Source organism: Rhinolophus hipposideros (assembly GCF_964194185.1).
Source record: "Rhinolophus hipposideros genome assembly, chromosome: 7".
NCBI classification, from domain to species: Eukaryota; Metazoa; Chordata; class Mammalia; order Chiroptera; family Rhinolophidae; genus Rhinolophus; species Rhinolophus hipposideros.
The window spans coordinates 45813704-45831334 of NC_138053.1; the positions used below are offsets into that span (position 1 = coordinate 45813704).

The window sequence follows — 17631 nt, forward strand, 5'->3', positions numbered from 1 at the left end:
TATGGAGATAATGAGCACCAACTATACATGGATCAAGTAGAAGAGACACATGTTTTAACAAATATAGAGCCAGAGATCTAGTCTGTGGAACACTCCCTGAAGTGTTACACCTTGTTTATAAAAGAAAGTTGATTAAGTTTTATGAACCTTAATACTGATTCTGAAAGTTTCAGACATTACTGACTAGGAGTTGTGATATGTTAAAAAAACTTAATTAAACTATTAATTTAAGTTTCTTTTAATTAATGATGCTAGAGAAAAGATCAAACTATTTTTCTGTTTTCTATAGAAACTAATATTTAAAAATTATTCTTAAATTAATAAGTTCTTCAAAAATATGTACAAAAAAGAGACACAATATCAGGCATGTGCCAGTCTATTAATAATTAAAATATTTTATCTTGTGATGCTCAAAATATTGAACTATATCTTAGCTTTTAAGATTTAAACATAATCTTTGTCACTCTAAATGAATGTTCACTTATGTATCTTATTCTTTTATTTATAGCTTTGTATTTTTTTTTCATTTTTGGTATAAATAAAATAATAATACAAATCTTACATGATGAAGGCCAACTATGTTGTACAAGCCTCAGGTCCCATAATATCTGGATCTATTCCTAGCACTCAGTGCAAGCAAAAAGGAAAAATTGACTACATCCCTCTCTTATTTCATATATGAAGGAAACATGATTAAGTGCTAAAATGCACAGCTAGAGAATGTAGCAAAAAAACTAAAGTATTTTTCAGATAAACGGGCATTGTTAATCTCCTATAGTAGGTAAGAGGCTTTCGGAAGATTTGTTTGGGTTGGAAAGATGCAAGGGCATGTGACAAAATGATAATGTCTGGATAATTGTCAGTTTACTTCTAAAGCAGAAAATACGTTTCATTGTTTCTTCTAAATATGAATATAATATAAGTTCTTATAAGTGGTTTTAAATAGTGAATGTGTGCAAAAGAAAGCTTGTATACATATATTGTTTCCTTTTAATATATGCGTATTTGATAATCAAAATATATATACATATGAATATATCACTATATAAAATATACAAGGATCAGGAGTAAAATTTAATAGTCTGCATTTTCTCACTTCATTTTATCCCCATGAGGATATAATAGTAAACATAAATGAAAAGAGTGATTAACTGCATAAAATATTTAGAACTTCTGTTCAACAAAATTAAAAGAAAAAAACTGAATGTTGAGAAACATTTAAGAAAACATTATATCTGAATTGTATTAATTTAAATCTATGAAATTATGTGAAAAAAAACAAGTCTCATAATAAGAAATATATTATGAATATATATAAATAGGTAATTCAGGTAAGACAAAAATTATAGGTAAAAAAACAAATGGAGATGCTTAACCTCACTAGTAGGGTAACACAAAATGAGATTTTTTTTTTTACTATCACTTTTACGTAACTCAAAAAGTCTGTTCATTACCTAGTATTGTTGAGGAAAATAGGTACTCTGGTACACTGCTGGTGGATTAACTTGGAACAAATTTCCCAGATAATATGAGTACCTATTAGAATTTAAAATAAGCATGTGTTTCACCCAGCAACGTTTCAACTAAAAATCTTTCCTAGAGAAATGATTGCTAGAGTTTATAAAGACATACTTACCAGACTGTTTGTTAGAGCATTTTCTATGATAGCAACATAATCAACAACAATAAAAACTGCAGACAACCTAAATATCAATCAATATTGGATTGTATGATTGTGTTGTATTTGTCATACAAAGGATCGTTATATAACCATTTAAAAATAACCTTTAAATATGTAGTGAACCAAAAATATATAAATGATACATTGTTTAATGTATAATCAATGAGAGAGAAAAGAGGATGAATATAGAAAGGGAGGGAGAAGGGAGATAAATGTAATATATACATATATACTCTTCGTATACATTTAGATATGTTCTGGAAAGATATATTCTAAAATATTACCAGTCATTAAGAAGTATTGATGGATTATGGTGAATTTTTCTAGCATTTAAAAAAATATAGATTAAACATGAATATTTACCTTAAGTCTTAAAAATCAATTAAAACCATCATGTCATGAAGAGCACAAAACTAAATATTTTTATTGAATTGGTTAAGATTATTTAACCTTTACTTAATGCTGGATATTTAACTTGTTTTGAATATTTGATATAATAAATGTAATGTGTCTTACACTTGATATAATAAATATTAGAGAATAACCACCCTTGTACCTGAATTATCATCCTATGTAAAACTATATTAAATGAACTCCGTAGGATACTTAGAAATAATGCTTAGAAATAATTTTACTAGATCAAAGTTTATATATATATATGTATATATATATATATGTATATACATATATATATATATGTTTTTTTTGTTGTTTGTTTGTTTTGTTTTGTTTTGTTTTTAGGTCCCTCATCTATATTGCCAAATTGCTTCTTAGAAAGTAGATGCAATTAACATTCACAATAGTGGTATATAGGAGTCAATCATCACTGGGAAGTATTCTTCCTGCTTTGATATTTACCTTTTAATTACTTTTATGAGTTTTTTAATGTGCAGAATTTTTTTTAAATTTGTCTCTAACCTCTTTCATTGTTTTCATTAATTGTTTTACTACTCCAAAAATTAGACTAAAATACTGACATAAAATTTTCTGTTTTTATATGGTTTGATAGTAAAGCTAATTAAGTTGCTTATCTGTTTTTAATTTATTTTAGTCTATTTTTCAAATGGATTTTTTTTTTTTTTAATTTTCAAAATAGTATGCTTACTTTATTTGATTTGCATAAATGTTGACTTACACCTCCCTGCATGTTAAAACCTGGGAAATGTCAGGTGTTGAAAAATCGGGGTCTGGCCATGCTGGGCCCACAATCCCACAAGGCAACAATTGACTGTAGTGGGTAGCTGCTGTACCCTTTAGATCTGGCATGCATTTCATAATTTGTTACCACCCCTTATTGTTTTCTACTAGGTCCACTTTACTCCTGAATGTGGCTTGCCTCAGGACAGTAGGCATTTAGTACGAATTTTCATTTTAAATAATACATTAGCTAGATGTTCACAGAGATTTACCAGGATTAACCTGAGCTCTGATTTCCTTATGAACCTGTTCTTTCTGCTGTGTATGGGACTAAATGGATTCCCGTATCTGTTGAATTCAAGTAGATGTGTACTCTTGGCAGACCAATATTATGGGTGTACAGTATATGTGGAGTATGGGGCTATATGCTGGTCAATTTAGTCAAGACTAAGAAGTTACTAGAATATTTGGCCTGTACAATAGCACTAATTAAAAATAAAAGTGTTTATCTTAGCACTTCATAGTCTTTAAATTCGGTGGTTTAAAGTATAATATCTGGTGTTTAGTAGAATATCTGAAACATAGCATTTGATAAATAAATATTTTTCGGAATGCATGAAAGAGAAAATGAATGACTGGATGTTCCATGAGTAGATTCCACTACTGGCAAGGGAGATTAACTGAGGGTGAGAATCAATGCAAACTGCCTGAGGAAACTTAAATAGAGCCCCGAGTAAAAGAAGAGGAAAATAGTACAGAGTTACAGAAGAGCTGGCAGTGCTTCTCGTGCCTTTATCTCAGCAGATTGAAGACACAGATTGATCGGAAATTTTAATTGATAAAACTTATTAGGTGATGAACCAAAAAAGGAAAATAAGACACAATGTTTAGATCCTTTACGTAGGTCTAATTTTGTGAGGTAGCTCGTTGATGAAAAACAGCTCCTTGTTCATGCTAAGAGATATCCTCATAGTATATTTGGCCATTTTTTTCTAAGAGAATCACACTTCTCTCGATATAGCAATGGTGAAATAAAGTTTAGGAAAACATTTATACTGGACAACCAACACTCCTTTTTGTAAACATTTGTAATAGAGATTTATTTCGTAGAAGGAAGTTTAATAAGCACAAAATAATTCATACAATCTTAAATATTCAAAATGCAAGTGAAAAGCAGGCAATCCCCACTTCTGATTTTCTTAAGTTCTCTTATGGTTGAAGTAGTGTCCTGGACACTGAGGCTTCTGCTTCCTATAATATGCTATCCAGGTAGTTGTCTTCCCAACTTCAGCTGAGCATTCCATTTCCAACCCTTGCAGGACCGTGCCACCCCACCTCCCTGGCTCACTTCTCCCAATACAGTGTGTACTCTGGGCTCCAGTTATCCAGGTATCAGCATTTATCCATTAGGATATCCTTAACCTTAGAGAGGAATACTTCTCATTGTCCTTCCTAGGAAGACATCAGTGCATTCTCCCCCACCCCCATACCAGCCGCACCTTCCTTTTCTTTTTTTTTTTTTTTTTTTTTAATTTATTGGGGTGATATTTGTTAGTAAAATTACCCCACCTTCCTTTTCTGTTAGGTTAGTGCAAAAGTAATTGCGGTTTTTGCAATTTTTTTTAACCTTTAAACCACAATTACTTTTGCACCAACCTAATACTTTGCCTGTTTTTAAAGAAAATACAAAAATCAACCTAGAAATTGTCTTCCATTGCTAGATGTCTTCACCACAAAATTGTTTAAATGGACTTAGGGACCGATTCATTATCCTTTGTAAAGATTTACACGGACAGATATATTTTCCTTCTCAGATTCAGATACTTAGAGTCCTGCAGGAGGCAGAGACTAGCCATCTTATGATATGCTTCTATAGGTTTCTCCTGCTTGCACACCTCTGGCGTTTCAGTTGGGCTGGAATGCTACTGGCAGTTCATACCACTGAGTTATTTAGATGTGTTTTGGAAGTGCTAATCAATGCAACTAGTAAAGTAAATAAAACAAAACACATTATGATGACTTCCAATTTTCTTTTCACCCGGTACTATAGACTAAATGGAAGGCTTGGTCACTGTCAGAAAGGTATCTTTAATTCATGAATTCGTGTATTAAGGACTGAATGGTACTAGAAATTAGGAAGCACCAATACTCCCGTCATTGCCCTGAGCTGTCTGTGAGTTGGTGCTTATTGCTCCCGTGGGAACGAATCCTCAGCTAGCAGTCCCAGAGCTGCCAGAAACAATGATTTAAACTCCCTGCTATGCTCTTCCTCCATGGGACTGCCTTTTAGGGCAGGGGTGCCACCTGGGACTGAAAAAAGAGACCTGTTTTATAGCATTAAAAGGAATTTTACAGAACTAATGAGAAGCAAAAGAGCTGTCCATCTCCCTTGTTAGGAATGTAAGCAATTCAGAGGACTCATAAAATTATTCTTCTGCATTGGAAAAAAAAAATTAAAAAGCTAAAAGAAATATAATAATAATAAAAACATACGTAGAATATAAAGCAGACAAAGCAATAAAAGATTTTACTGTGGTTAAAATATTTAAACGCTAAAGGGCGTAGCAACTCCCTTTATTTAAAGTGCACTGACTAAACGCTGTGGATCAGTAGTCTATGCACTTGTTATCAAAACGAAGGCTCTTCTAAGGAGAAAACTCTCTGGTATTTTTAGTTATTGCTCAAGGTCCCCAGGCAGTATCTTGCACAGAAATGAATCACCAGTCTGCCTCATAGCCCAGAGTGACACATTATTTAATAGAGGAAAGGAAAATATTAAAATAATACAGGGGTGTTTTCAGCTGAGTCAGATCATGGTAGGCAGCAATGGAAACAGTTCTACCCCTCAGCCTACTCACTATGATGACTCTTTTCCTCCTAGATAGGAGGACTACAAAATAGTTTACGTATCAATGTCACTGTTAATTTTATTTCCAAAAGTAGACAAATGCAATTTTAAAACTTTTTGGCAAGGGTACCTATCTTCCATTTGGATGCACTTTTAACTTACTCATGTCCAATTTGCCAGTTAAAGTATTCTCGAAATTTGTCATTTAAAAAATAATGAATTTATATTAATAATCCGTGCTTTCAAATTCATGTTAATTTTTTTCATGACTTGTTTTGCAGTGAGCATTCAGGAATACATATCTTCAACAAAATGGTAAATAATAATTCAGCTAAATAAACTTTTTTTTCAATTTTGTTTGTTGGTTGGATGAGTGAAGGCTCACATTCCAATGGGTTTTACTATATAAGCTGCAGCTTTCCAGTTCAAAATGCCCATTTCATTATACTTCAGATCACTAATTGCATTACAAATCAAATTGCATCTGTGTATATGCTTTAAAAAACGATTATTGAAATCAAACTGAATTCTCTAAGGATGTATTGAAGCAAAGGTGCAATTTTGCTTCACAGTCTTATTTACATGTTTTATAATTTTTTTTAAATGAAAACTTCCCTATAAATCATCCCCAGGATCATCAAATAAAGCAAAGAAGGCATGCTGTCATTATATTTTGAAAACTTTATTAAAAATCTCTTGGTTTAAATTTTTATTTTTGTTTTGGTCACTCTCAAAAACATAAGGTCAAGATATTATAATTTCCTTGTAGGTGAGGACTATGCCATTTCTTTCATCCTTCCAATTTTAAATACAGGCACTATGGTTTTGTATTGGTTTGTATGGAAAAAGTATGAGTTTAAAACATTAATCAAATATTTCAAATTATGCTAATACAATAATACTTTCAGACAAATCATAACTGTGTTATAAGGCATGCATATTTTATTTTAGTGAAATATTAAAAATTACTATGTAAAGGAAAATGTGCTAGTAGTATTTTATTTATAGACAGATGTAAGAAAATCAATGTCAACATTAAACATTTAATTAAATGTTATTCTTTTTATGGCTGAAGAAACAAACCATATTTTAAATTGCACTTGCCAAAATACCATACATTAAAATATAATCCATTTGCAGTTTCAAATTTTTAAAATGAGAGTGATTATGAAAAGCAAACTATTTTTTATTGACAAAGTTTTCAAGTTGAAGACCATTTTGGAACCAGGAAAATCAAAGAGGATCTTGCGTATTCATAATCTTTGTCATTTGCTTTGGGATAGCTGAAACATTTTTCTCCATGTTTCGTTTATCTTTGGTCAATTACTATACTTGATGTGTCAAACCAACAGTCTTATATATTTGAAATAAATAAATCTCTGTCTCAATTTTCAGCAATGCTATAATTGGAGAAAAAGAGGGAAATGTCACTGAAAACTAGACAAAGAGGGAAATAGTCCAATATTGTCCTTTGAACTGGTATAATATATCATTTCCCCAGTTAATCACACATTTAAATAGCTGCTATGGTGGATGTAAAAGAAAATTTTATTATTTTAGGTCAGAAGACACTGAGATTCAGTTTTCTGTCAAATGCAACCTCAAAGTTTATATCATCCACTCCTGATGAATCCTCACAGGTGTCTCTGTCTTTCCTGCTAAAGAAAATATGTTTTTATCTCCTATTCTGTACATTTATGAGCGCTCATTTCCTTTCTACACTGAAAGTGATAGCTTCACTCCTTAAAGTTATTTTTTGAACAAACGCTGGTATATAGAAAATTACTGAAATTCCTGCACGGGACTCAGGAAGCCAGAGGACATGTGCTATGTCCACAACGGATGACTAGACTGGTCCTATTAGAGTCAGAAACAATACAAGTGTGTCCATTTATTTATTATTTATTTGGCAGCAGTTATAACAATTTGGTGGGGAAAAGCAGTTGAAAATTTGGAAAGAGGAGGCAAAACTAATATTTGCAGATAATATAATTGTATATCTAGAAAAACCAAAAGAATCAACTGAGAAACTCATATAAACAGTAAAAGACTTTGATGAAGTGACTAGATGTAACATTAGCATACGCGCGCGCGCGCACACACACACACACACACACACACAAATAGACTTATAAACATAAAACAGCCAGATACAAAATATAATAGGAAAACACTGCATTTAGATGGGTACATGAAAAGACAAAATATGTAAGTAGAAACCAATAAGAGGACATACATGAAAACTTGAATGTGTAAATAGGAATACTAGTATTATAAATATGTCTATTACTATTTCAACTAGACAAGCTCATTCTAAAGTTCACATGGGGAAAAACATAAATGTCCAACATTCGCCAGGGAATATTGTTTTTAAAAGAAGTAGATGAGAGTATTTTATCCTAGCAGTTACTGAAAACATTTGTAAACAACAATAATTAATAGGGATACAAATTGTAATGCACACATGAAACCCATAATACAAATAAAAGTACTACAAGAAAATATATGAGAATACGTTTATAAACTATTATCTTACTATAAGTAAGATAGGCTCTTACTATTCTTATATACTATTATTTAGAATAGTAAGAGCCTATCTTAGCAAAACAACACAAAACAAAAAAAATCTCTAGAAACCATAAAGCAAAGATGAATAAATTTAATCACTCCAAATACAAAACATTTTAGCACAGCAAAATCAAAACAGCTGTAAATTAGCTGGACAAATATTTTGACATAAATGTGCAGCACAATGGTCTAATTTCTTTGGTATATACAGAATTCCTACCAATAAAGAAAAAGGTCAGCAATCCAGTAGAAAAAAGAGCAAAAGATATGAAATGTCATAACATAAAAGTAACATAAAGGAAATATAAATTATTTTTAAATATGTAAAAAGTAAGTTGCTAGAATCCATTAATAATAAGAGATATTCACGCGATGCCAGTTTCATCTACAAGATTGACAAGACCAAAAATTATAAACATATATTGGCCACAATGTAGGGAGACAAGCTCTCTGATGCATTGTAGGTGGAAGGATGAATTCATACATCTTTTATAAGTAGCAATATGGCAATATCTACCACAATTCTAAATGTACATACCCTCAACCAACAATGCCGTTTTAAGCAATCTATTCTAAAGAGTTTATTTTGCAAACATGTGCAAAATGTGTGTCCCTTGCAACATTGTTTGCAATGCCCAAAGGTTGTAAACAACTTAAATGTCTATTAAAAGAGATTCACATTGCACAAACACTATGCTGCCCTTGATACAATTTCAGATATGTTCAAACTTTTGTGAAAAAACCAAACGTGTAATGTTTATATAATTTAGTAATTTTGTGAAAATTATGTACACACACAAATGTATATAGTGTATACATTTACACTATATACACACATGTATATATGAATATATATATACATATACATGTGTATGTACGTATGTATATGGTCATATACATGTGAATGTATGTATATGGTCATATACATGTGAATGTATGTATATGGTCATATACATGTGTATGTATGTATATACATACGCACACACCATAAACAAACACGTGTGTATATATATATGTGTGTGTGTGTGTGTGTGTGTGTGTGTGTTTGTTTATGGTGTGTATGTATATATACACCTTTTCTGGTCACACAGCAATAGCTACTAACTGCCAGCAATTGGACCAGTGGAGGCAACCCTGTGTAAGGAGAGGATGTCACTAAAAAGGAAACTTTTATTTCTCTGTACCACTTGTACCTTTGAACTTTTATTATGTGCAGTATTGATTATTCAAAATAGTTTGGGGAACTAAAAACTAAATCATTGAAATAGGTTGGGTGGAAAACGAGGGAAGGAATTAGAGGCACAAGAGATTTCTCTTACCAGGGTCAGACTCTGAAGGCAAAGGCTTACTCTTATGTAATGGCCGTGCATATTTTCTGGAACCAGCATCTATCAGGGAAACAAACAGGAAAATACTCGGAACTAGGAATTTGGTATACAATATGTCATCTTAAAAATTAACTTTCCTTAGTGTTCATAGCGGGAAGACTGCAAAAGTTTAACACGTAACACTCAGCTATGTCTAAGGCATGCAGTTATCTATGTGGCAAGAGCCGTTTACAATTATTTGCAAAGATAAGGTTAACACCAAGGAAAGAATTAGAGAAAAATAAAAAGTGTTAATTCTAATCATGATTCTGTTGTGCTGGAGAGGTCTCATGGAGATATAGGGATTCAGCTAGCAGTAGATGTAAGAGGTCATTTCAGATGAGCATAACAGTATAAGCAGAGGGTTGGAGGAAAGGACGAGCTTGGTGTTTATGGAGAATGAAGAAAAAAGTGTTGTGTGTCACTCAAATATATAAGATAATTTTACAATGTTCTTAGAACTCTACATCTAAGCAAAGTATACTCTAAAATTATAAATCAAGAAGGTCAGAGAAAATGCAGACTGTACTAAAAAAATGACAATCACAATTATAGTTACTTCGATTGAAAATATACATGTATATATGCATAAAATAAGTTAGAGGATTGTCTAAATCAAAGATACAACATAATGGGTATGAAAATCACTCCCGGAATTGAAGCAGGGCTTATATCCTGGCTCCAATCCTGGCTCCATCCCTCACTGCTGCCTTAATCTTGGACAGTTTACTTCAATATTTTAATCCTTGGTTTTCTCTGTTGTTAAATGGAAATAATAATAACATTTACCTCATAAAGCTTGTTGGGATGATTTAGTGAAGCAATATGTAAAATGTAAAAATGCATTAGTGCTTAGCACATGGTTGACCCTCCCTAAACGTTGCCAGTAGTGTGTAGCGGGCTCTGGATTCAAACTGTTTAGGTTCAATCACTGGCTGCACTGCTTACTAGCTTGAGATTGACTGAGGGCAATTTTCCTAACCAATCTATGCCTTACTCTTTCTCTCTAAAAAGAGGATAATAATAGTGACCTACTTTATTAGTTTTCTCTTTCTGCTTAACAACTTACCTCAAATTTCATAGTTTAAGACGACACCAATTTATTAGCTGACAGTTCTGTAGATCAGCAGTCCAGGTGGGCTTGACTGGATTTTCTGCTTTTCATCTCACAAGGCTGAAATCAAAATTGTATTCCAGGGGCGTTTTGGAAATTAAAGAAAACAAGGTTCTTGAAGTGCAAAATGTAGTCTTTCAATGCAAAATGGTAAAAATTAATAGTATTGAGTATAATTTGATCACATAATCTGACTCTTCTTATATCTAGTTGATTTATAAAAATCAATAATTACAGAAATGTTAAGAATCACTGTATTTAATTTTGTTTGTTGCTTGACATACTAGAAGGTGAGTTTGAATTTTTCCACATGATTTAATGGGAGTGGTGGATGGGGAATAGAGATGATCAGCTATTGAGAAAAATTCTTTTGGAATTCCATATGTGATTACTGTCTTCTTATTCATTTTCTCCCCCTTCTTCTCCCCCTCATCTCATCATCATCATCATCATCACCATCACTGTGTACCCACTCCCTGGCTAGGCCCTTCTGTGACCACACTAGCCTATCACAATGAATTTCGAACTCTTAATAACTCTATGTCATAGATGAGGGTACTGAGGTTTGGCAATTAATTGGCTTGCCTATGTTAAAAGAGTTATAATGATAGGGGCAGTACTCCAATTTAGGTATGTTCTACTCCAGAATGCAAACCTTGAGCCAAAAAGGATAATTTTTGAAAACCAGTATATTTTCCATAATCCTGTTTTTGTTAGTTTTGCTGATACTTCATTCTGCTTTATTTTCTGGCAACATTTTCCAAGTTCTTTCTCTTGTAGCACAAAACCTACAATATGTTAATAGGTGTTAATATATGCTTGTCCTAGTGAAAAAAGAAACGTTTTCCAAATTCTGGATTAAATATTTTTGGAAAAGTTTCTTAAACACTTTTGTAGGTCCTTTCAAAGTTTTCATATGCTAACATGAAGCTTTAAGATGCTGCTTTGATATGCAATGTTTCTCAAAATTGTTTGACCATGGAAGAATTTCTTTTTCCCGGAAATCTATTTACATTCTTCGAGAAAGTAAGCCTACAGTAAATAAAAAGTAAGCCTACAGTTTAAGAAGTGCTGTCTTCAAGAGATGTATAAATTAATTTTTGGCACATTAGATACATATTTGGACAAGCTTTAAAACTGTAGGCTGGATCATATGTAATTGGTAAAGGTCCATTAGCACTTTATGTGAGGTAAAAGATTCATAACAGAATTTCATCCTTTTACTTTATCTTGTTTTAAAATAAATCTATTTCTTTTGGTTTTGTAACAAACATTTTGTGTATTACACTTCTGAAGAGGCTATATGTGAATTAGAGTGAAATTAGTCCTATAAATGTAAATTAGGTAAAGTGCCTGAAACCTTCAAAATGAAAGGCTTATTGGTACAAGATCATTATCAATAAAGGGGGGAAAGAAGGAAGAAGTAGCTAAGCACAGGGAGCTATGGGTCTAAGGGTATGTATCAAATTTAGATTGGAAATGGGACTTCAGGAAGTAGAGGTAGTAAACTGGCAACATTTTACAAGTCATCTACCAGGTAATACAAAATGGCATATTTATATTTACAACTCCAGGTGTTTGGTGATATAATATGCATTTTAATGTAGTTTTTCTAAAAGAATTTAAATTAAAGCAATAATAAAATTTAGTAACATACACTGTTCCAAAAAAATTATTCAAGTTCCTAACATGCTTTTAAGGTCATATATTACCAGAAAAATGGAAATAAACAGGGAATTAAAAAGGAAAATAATATCTCATCACAGAGACACTGGTCTTTGATTTTACATTTTGAGTTTGAGTACCATCCTTTAGAAATAATACCTTAAAACTAATACTAAACATCTCATTTCAATAAAATAAAGAAGCACTTTACGGTAGACATGCCACAGCATGACTGAAAGCACACTTTTAAAATTAAGTAATAATGATGTGCCAGGAAGTTGGAATTTGATTGTTTAAAACTTCTTTACTACATCTCTGGGCAATGATGTCTTATTTTAATATCTGTGACTTTAAGCATGAAAATAGACAGTAAATAAAATGGTTCTCCCTCTTTCCCTTAACAAAGTCATTTAAAAAAAAAAAAAGTTCTTGTAGCGTCCCAGCAAACATGAGATCTGAACACACCTGGTTTTGAAATAACTTTTGTTGCTGTGTTTTTTTTTTTGTTTGTTTGTTTTTTTTTTTTTTTTTTTTTTGGTCAATGGTACAATACTTTAACTTCTCCAAAGCAGTATTACTTTTCCATTTTCCATTGGCCTTGCATCCTTGGTTCCACTTCAAATTCCCAAAGGAAGGTAGAAATGAAGTTTAAAAGACTCAAAAGAAGCAAAAGTAGATGAAATTGCATAACCAAGCGCCCTCTCTTAGGTATCCTTGTCTTCAAGGATGTTTCCTTCAATTTTTCTGTCTGTGTTTCTGTCTCTCTTTCTCCCTCCCTCTCTAGAAGGAAAAAAAAAGAAAGAAAGAAACTGTTTCATTTTGGTACCTGTAACTGTGGAAATTGAAACCATGTACACTAAGCAATCATTCTAACGGAAAAACAGAGGAGAAAGCACTATTGTAAGCCATGGGCTGTATATTGGTTCAGCCACTTTCACTGCAAAAACCAGTCCATTTATATTGTTTCGGTGGGTAGCAGGGTAATTTGATCCACTTCAGTGATGCTGCAGGAATCTCTCTTTGCCTTCTGTTTTCTTGCAGGGCCCGCAAGCCCACCCCACTATTTCTCATCTGAAACAGATGTCCTTTTTAATGAGAACCATGTCTCCTATTCGCTTCCCCTATGTCTTCGCCTTTTTGCCCCAGTGAGCAGATGAGCCCACAACCCTCTCTCCCCAGCCCAAAGTTAACTAAGGTGCAGACAGAAGAGTAGAGTAGCCCCGTTTTAGCTGATTACAGTGTGGCTGCTGACTAGGGTGCATTTCCTGAGAATCCAGCACAGTTCACTTTGCAGGCTTCTGTCTGTCACACAGCTTCGTGCCCCAAGAGTAAGCCACTTTTCAAAATCTAACTTCTTTTTCTGGCTATAGTGAGAACGGGACTTCAGGGGGAATCCTTAACGTGGTTATTTATAAAGCCAATGCTGGAAACTAAGAGAATCTCACATACCAAAGGTGCTTCCCTTAACTCCAGTGTCTCTGGCACGTATGGAAAAGGTACAGGTAACGTAGGAATGTAGGAACTTCAGAAGGTGGTGGCAGGTGCCAGGGTGTGGCTGCAGATGTCTCCCTTTTCTCTTCCAGCAGAAGGAGCCACTTCTGAGAGAGAGAGAGAGAGAGAGAGAGAGAGAGAGAGAGAGAGAGAGAGAGAGAGAGAGAGAGAGAGAGACTGTGGGAGGGAGGGAAGGAGGAAGGGCGGGCGGGAGGGAGGGAATGCGAGGGAGGCCTTGGGGAGGGGGAGGCAGGCGCTGGGGAGAGCGCCTGCCAGGCTTCGGCTCACACGCACGCTGCCTCTGTTTGTACACAGTGCACTCCCCGCCGCCGGCTCCCTCCCCGCCGGCTCACGCTTCATTGTTCTCTAAGTCAGAAGCCCGGCAGCCTCGGAGGAGAGAGGGGCGCTAGCGGCTAGCCCAGTGTGCGTCTGCGGGTCCTCCAGCGCGGGTGACCCGGAGCTGCCGCGGGAGCCCGCGCCCCGCCCTGCCCGCCCAGCCTCCGCCAGGACCCGCTTGCAGCAGAGGCTGAGCCGCCAGCGGCTCCCGGGAGCTCGCCCACCTCCTGGCGCCGGAGCGCAGGCAAAAGGAGAAAAGAGATTCCTCTCTTTAGTCACCACTCTTTCTCACCCTCTTCAAGAATTTGTTTAAGGAAGCGCTGCGGGAAGAAGACGTCTTTCTGCATTCACTGTTGGGCGGGGTCTGCCGTTATCCTGAGGTGCCACCTTAGCGACACTGCCCTCGGCTTCGACCCCTGACCAGTCCGGGTCACGTCCGGGAGAAGGGATCATGAAGCGCTCGGTGGCCACTTGGCTTTTGGTCGGGCTCAGCCTCAGTGTCCCCCAATTCTGCAAAGGTGAGGCGGCGGGGCGGGCCGCGCCGCTGGGTGCGGGACAGTCAGGGAGTCCCCTGGGAAACACCTTGCAGGGGGCTGGAGGTAGTCCCCCGGGCGGCCAGGGCTAGCGAGCGCTGCGGGAGGCACGGAGGAGATGGCACGCCCCGGGTTCCCCCAAAAGTGCTCCGGAAGTCAGAGCGAGTGAGCGGGGCTAAGCGGGGAATGGGGTTTGGGGTTCTGGGGTGAGATCAAGGAAAGATGTGGACAGAGGGGCGGCAGGAGGGAACTGTGTTCTTGGCAACTAGAGATTCTGCAGCTCGCTGGACCACCAGGTCGCAGCTCGAACCCTCCCTGGGCAGTGCTGGGGAAGCCCGCCACCGGCACCCGGCACCCGCGGACCTTTCGTGGGGGCTGGAGCCGAGGAAGCAAGCTTGCTGAGGTGTCACCTACCGTTAGTTGAAAGGCGAAGATGCTGGAGAGCCGCAGAACTGTCTGCCCCAGGGTGCGGTGCTTCCGCTCCAGGGGCTGGCTGAGAGGTTTGCAAATCCAAACCCGGCGCTGGGAGTTTTGGCGGTGGGTGAGATGGAGACGGGTCTGACAAGTTGGTTGGGCTTTCCTCCGCTCCCCGCTCCGGGACTCACAGCAACGGTTACAGAAGAGCCCTGGGAATTTGTCTCTCCTCTAACCCAAGGGGCCTCAAGCTTTTCTCAGCACTCCGTTAGTGTATATATGTTATATGTTAGGGTATCAGTGTAACTCTTGGAAATAGGGAACGGTGCAGTGCGAGACCACTCTCGCACTCCCACCCAAGAGCGGAAAAGTTGTAAGATCTGGTCTGGTGCTGCTTTCCATGACTTGTGTGAAATAAACCAGCCTGTCAAAAAATAGAGGACTTTAGCGACTATCCTGCCGAGTTCCACAGACGACTTCCAGGTCCTTTGGGAAGGGTGGCTTGTCAATGCGATCCCTGGTGCTGGCCCCGTCTCTGCGCTGGTGGTGGTTGAAGTTGGCACCAGAAAAGGGCAGGGGCTCTGGGGACGTCGCACAAGGGGGTCTGCACCCCTTCTGCTCTTCTAAAGGTTCCGCAGGCTGCTTCAAGTGGAGAGCTGAGGGCACTACAGGATTTAAAACGCTGTGCCTCTAGAAATGGGTAGTTGAGTTAAAAAATGCGTTGACTAGAATCCATTTGAGATTAGACAGTGCATGAATATTCTGCACCATCCATGCATACACCCATCCATCTGTTTCACGGGAAAATTTTTGTACTCTTTGGCTACTGTTTGCCCAAGAAGCCTGGTGTCCTGGTCACATGCCCTTGCTGCTCTGCCATAGGGATCCATGGCTTCTCCTTTGCTAGGCCTCCCCCCCTCCCCCCGCCCTCCCCCGGAGTGTGGCTATTTTCCCCAGCTTGTAGGCTTGTGTGTAGGTGTGTATCTCGTCTGCCTTTACAAAGTGCCCTTCTAGGGATCAGGCAGAGGCAGCCCACTCCACTGAAGGTTAAGGAATGGTAATGGCTCTGTAGTTGCTCGGCTGAGTTCCACAGCGATATGGGAAAAAAGCAGCACTCCCACCACTGATATTTTTTCCTTTCTCTTATTTTCCATCCTGATTTTTTCTGCACTTTGATCCCTTAGCTAGAACGGGGAGGGGAGAACTGCAGGCCGTCCCCTCTCTTCCTCCCTTCCCAGCTTCTGTTCCCACCCCAAACAGGAAAACACACACCCACTCACAGGCACCTACACTGTGGTACCGCCACCACCACCATCTGTCCCCGCCCCAAGGTGGAGGGCGGCAGGGTGGAGGAGGAGATGGTGCGTTTAGCATGTGTAGGGGTGCTACCATTGCTGGGTCTGGTTGCAGGGGCTCCGGAGAGATGAGTCCTGGCTCTCTGCAGCTAGGACCTCAGCTTCTTAAAGATACCTATGCCTAGGGCATAGCTTACTCCTCCACTCAAATAAACCATGCTGAGGTTGCCTAGCCTCCCCATTCAGGCGGCTAGACGATGCTCGGGCAACTATGTACTCCATATTCTTCGGTAGTGTTCTCTCTCTCTCTCTCTCTCTCTCTCTCTCTCTCTCTCTCTCTCTGTCTGTCTCAAAGGGAAAGAGGGCTTTAGAAAAACACAGAACATCTTACAGGAGCAATTTTTGTTAAACTTGCACCTTTCTAATTTATTCTCTCTCAGCCCTGCAGAAGGCAGAGTGCAGCTTGCATGACAGCTCCAAACAATTAAACTTTGAGCAAACTTATTGAAACCAGTGTTAACACAGACTTTCACTTACGCACACCCACACCCTCACACACATCGTTTATCTAATGTAAGTCTTTTAAAAATTGGTGTTTCCCTGTGTGGGTTGCAATTTCCATGCATTAATTAATGCCTGGGATTTGATAAGAACCTGTAATTCCTTTTATTAGTCATTTTTATTTTAAAATTAAACCAATGGATCAGATTGAATATTTTATTAACTCTTAAATTATTCATCATTATGGGTTGCTCTAAAAAATCCAATAACATGCATACAGTTGCAGCAAGCACGTGACATCTTATGCAATATGTTCCTGTGCCTGCAGTTCGTGCCTGAAATCTTTGAGCAAATGGCACTGTCTAAAACTGTCTAGACATGTCCTAAATACTATGAATCAGAATCATTGGCATTTGCGTTTCTTTCTTTTTTTTTTTTTTTTTAGTGAATGGCAATTTTCAGTTAATTCTACGTGAAAATAAATTAGTACCCGAAAAAATCTCACTTGAAATAGCATCACGATGCTTCTCTGATTAGTGTAGTAATATTGATGCTGAAAAACAGGTTTTTAAGTTTTTAAAAAAACGTTACACAAATTTACGTGACCATTAATTTTATACTTTAAAAATAAGTGCTAACTTCAGGTTCCTGGTGAAACATTTAAAAAAATGAAATATTGAA

The 17631-nt window shown here is 37.0% G+C and overlaps 1 protein-coding gene and 1 long non-coding RNA gene across 3 annotated transcripts in view; one reads left to right on the forward strand and one right to left on the reverse strand.

Moving 5' to 3' along the window:
* Positions 1–8338: 8338 nt before the first annotated feature.
* On the reverse strand, positions 8339–16031 carry LOC308499713. The gene is made up of 5 exons (XR_013993633.1): positions 15155–16031; positions 13830–13978; positions 12846–13160; positions 10671–10775; positions 8339–9622 (listed from the first exon to the last, which is right to left on the reverse strand). It is a non-coding gene; the product is annotated as an uncharacterized lncRNA (long non-coding RNA).
* Positions 14109–17631, forward strand: part of EDIL3 (EGF like repeats and discoidin domains 3) — a 386556-nt gene continuing 383033 nt past the window's right edge. Inside the window, exon 1 of one of the 2 annotated variants that reach the window (XM_081053539.1) lies at positions 14109–14725. In XM_081053539.1, coding sequence (XP_080909665.1) covers positions 14659–14725 — 67 coding nt within the window. In that variant the 5' untranslated portion in view covers positions 14109–14658. The remainder of the gene's footprint in view (positions 14726–17631) is intronic. The other variant, XM_081053538.1, reaches the window with a different exon arrangement.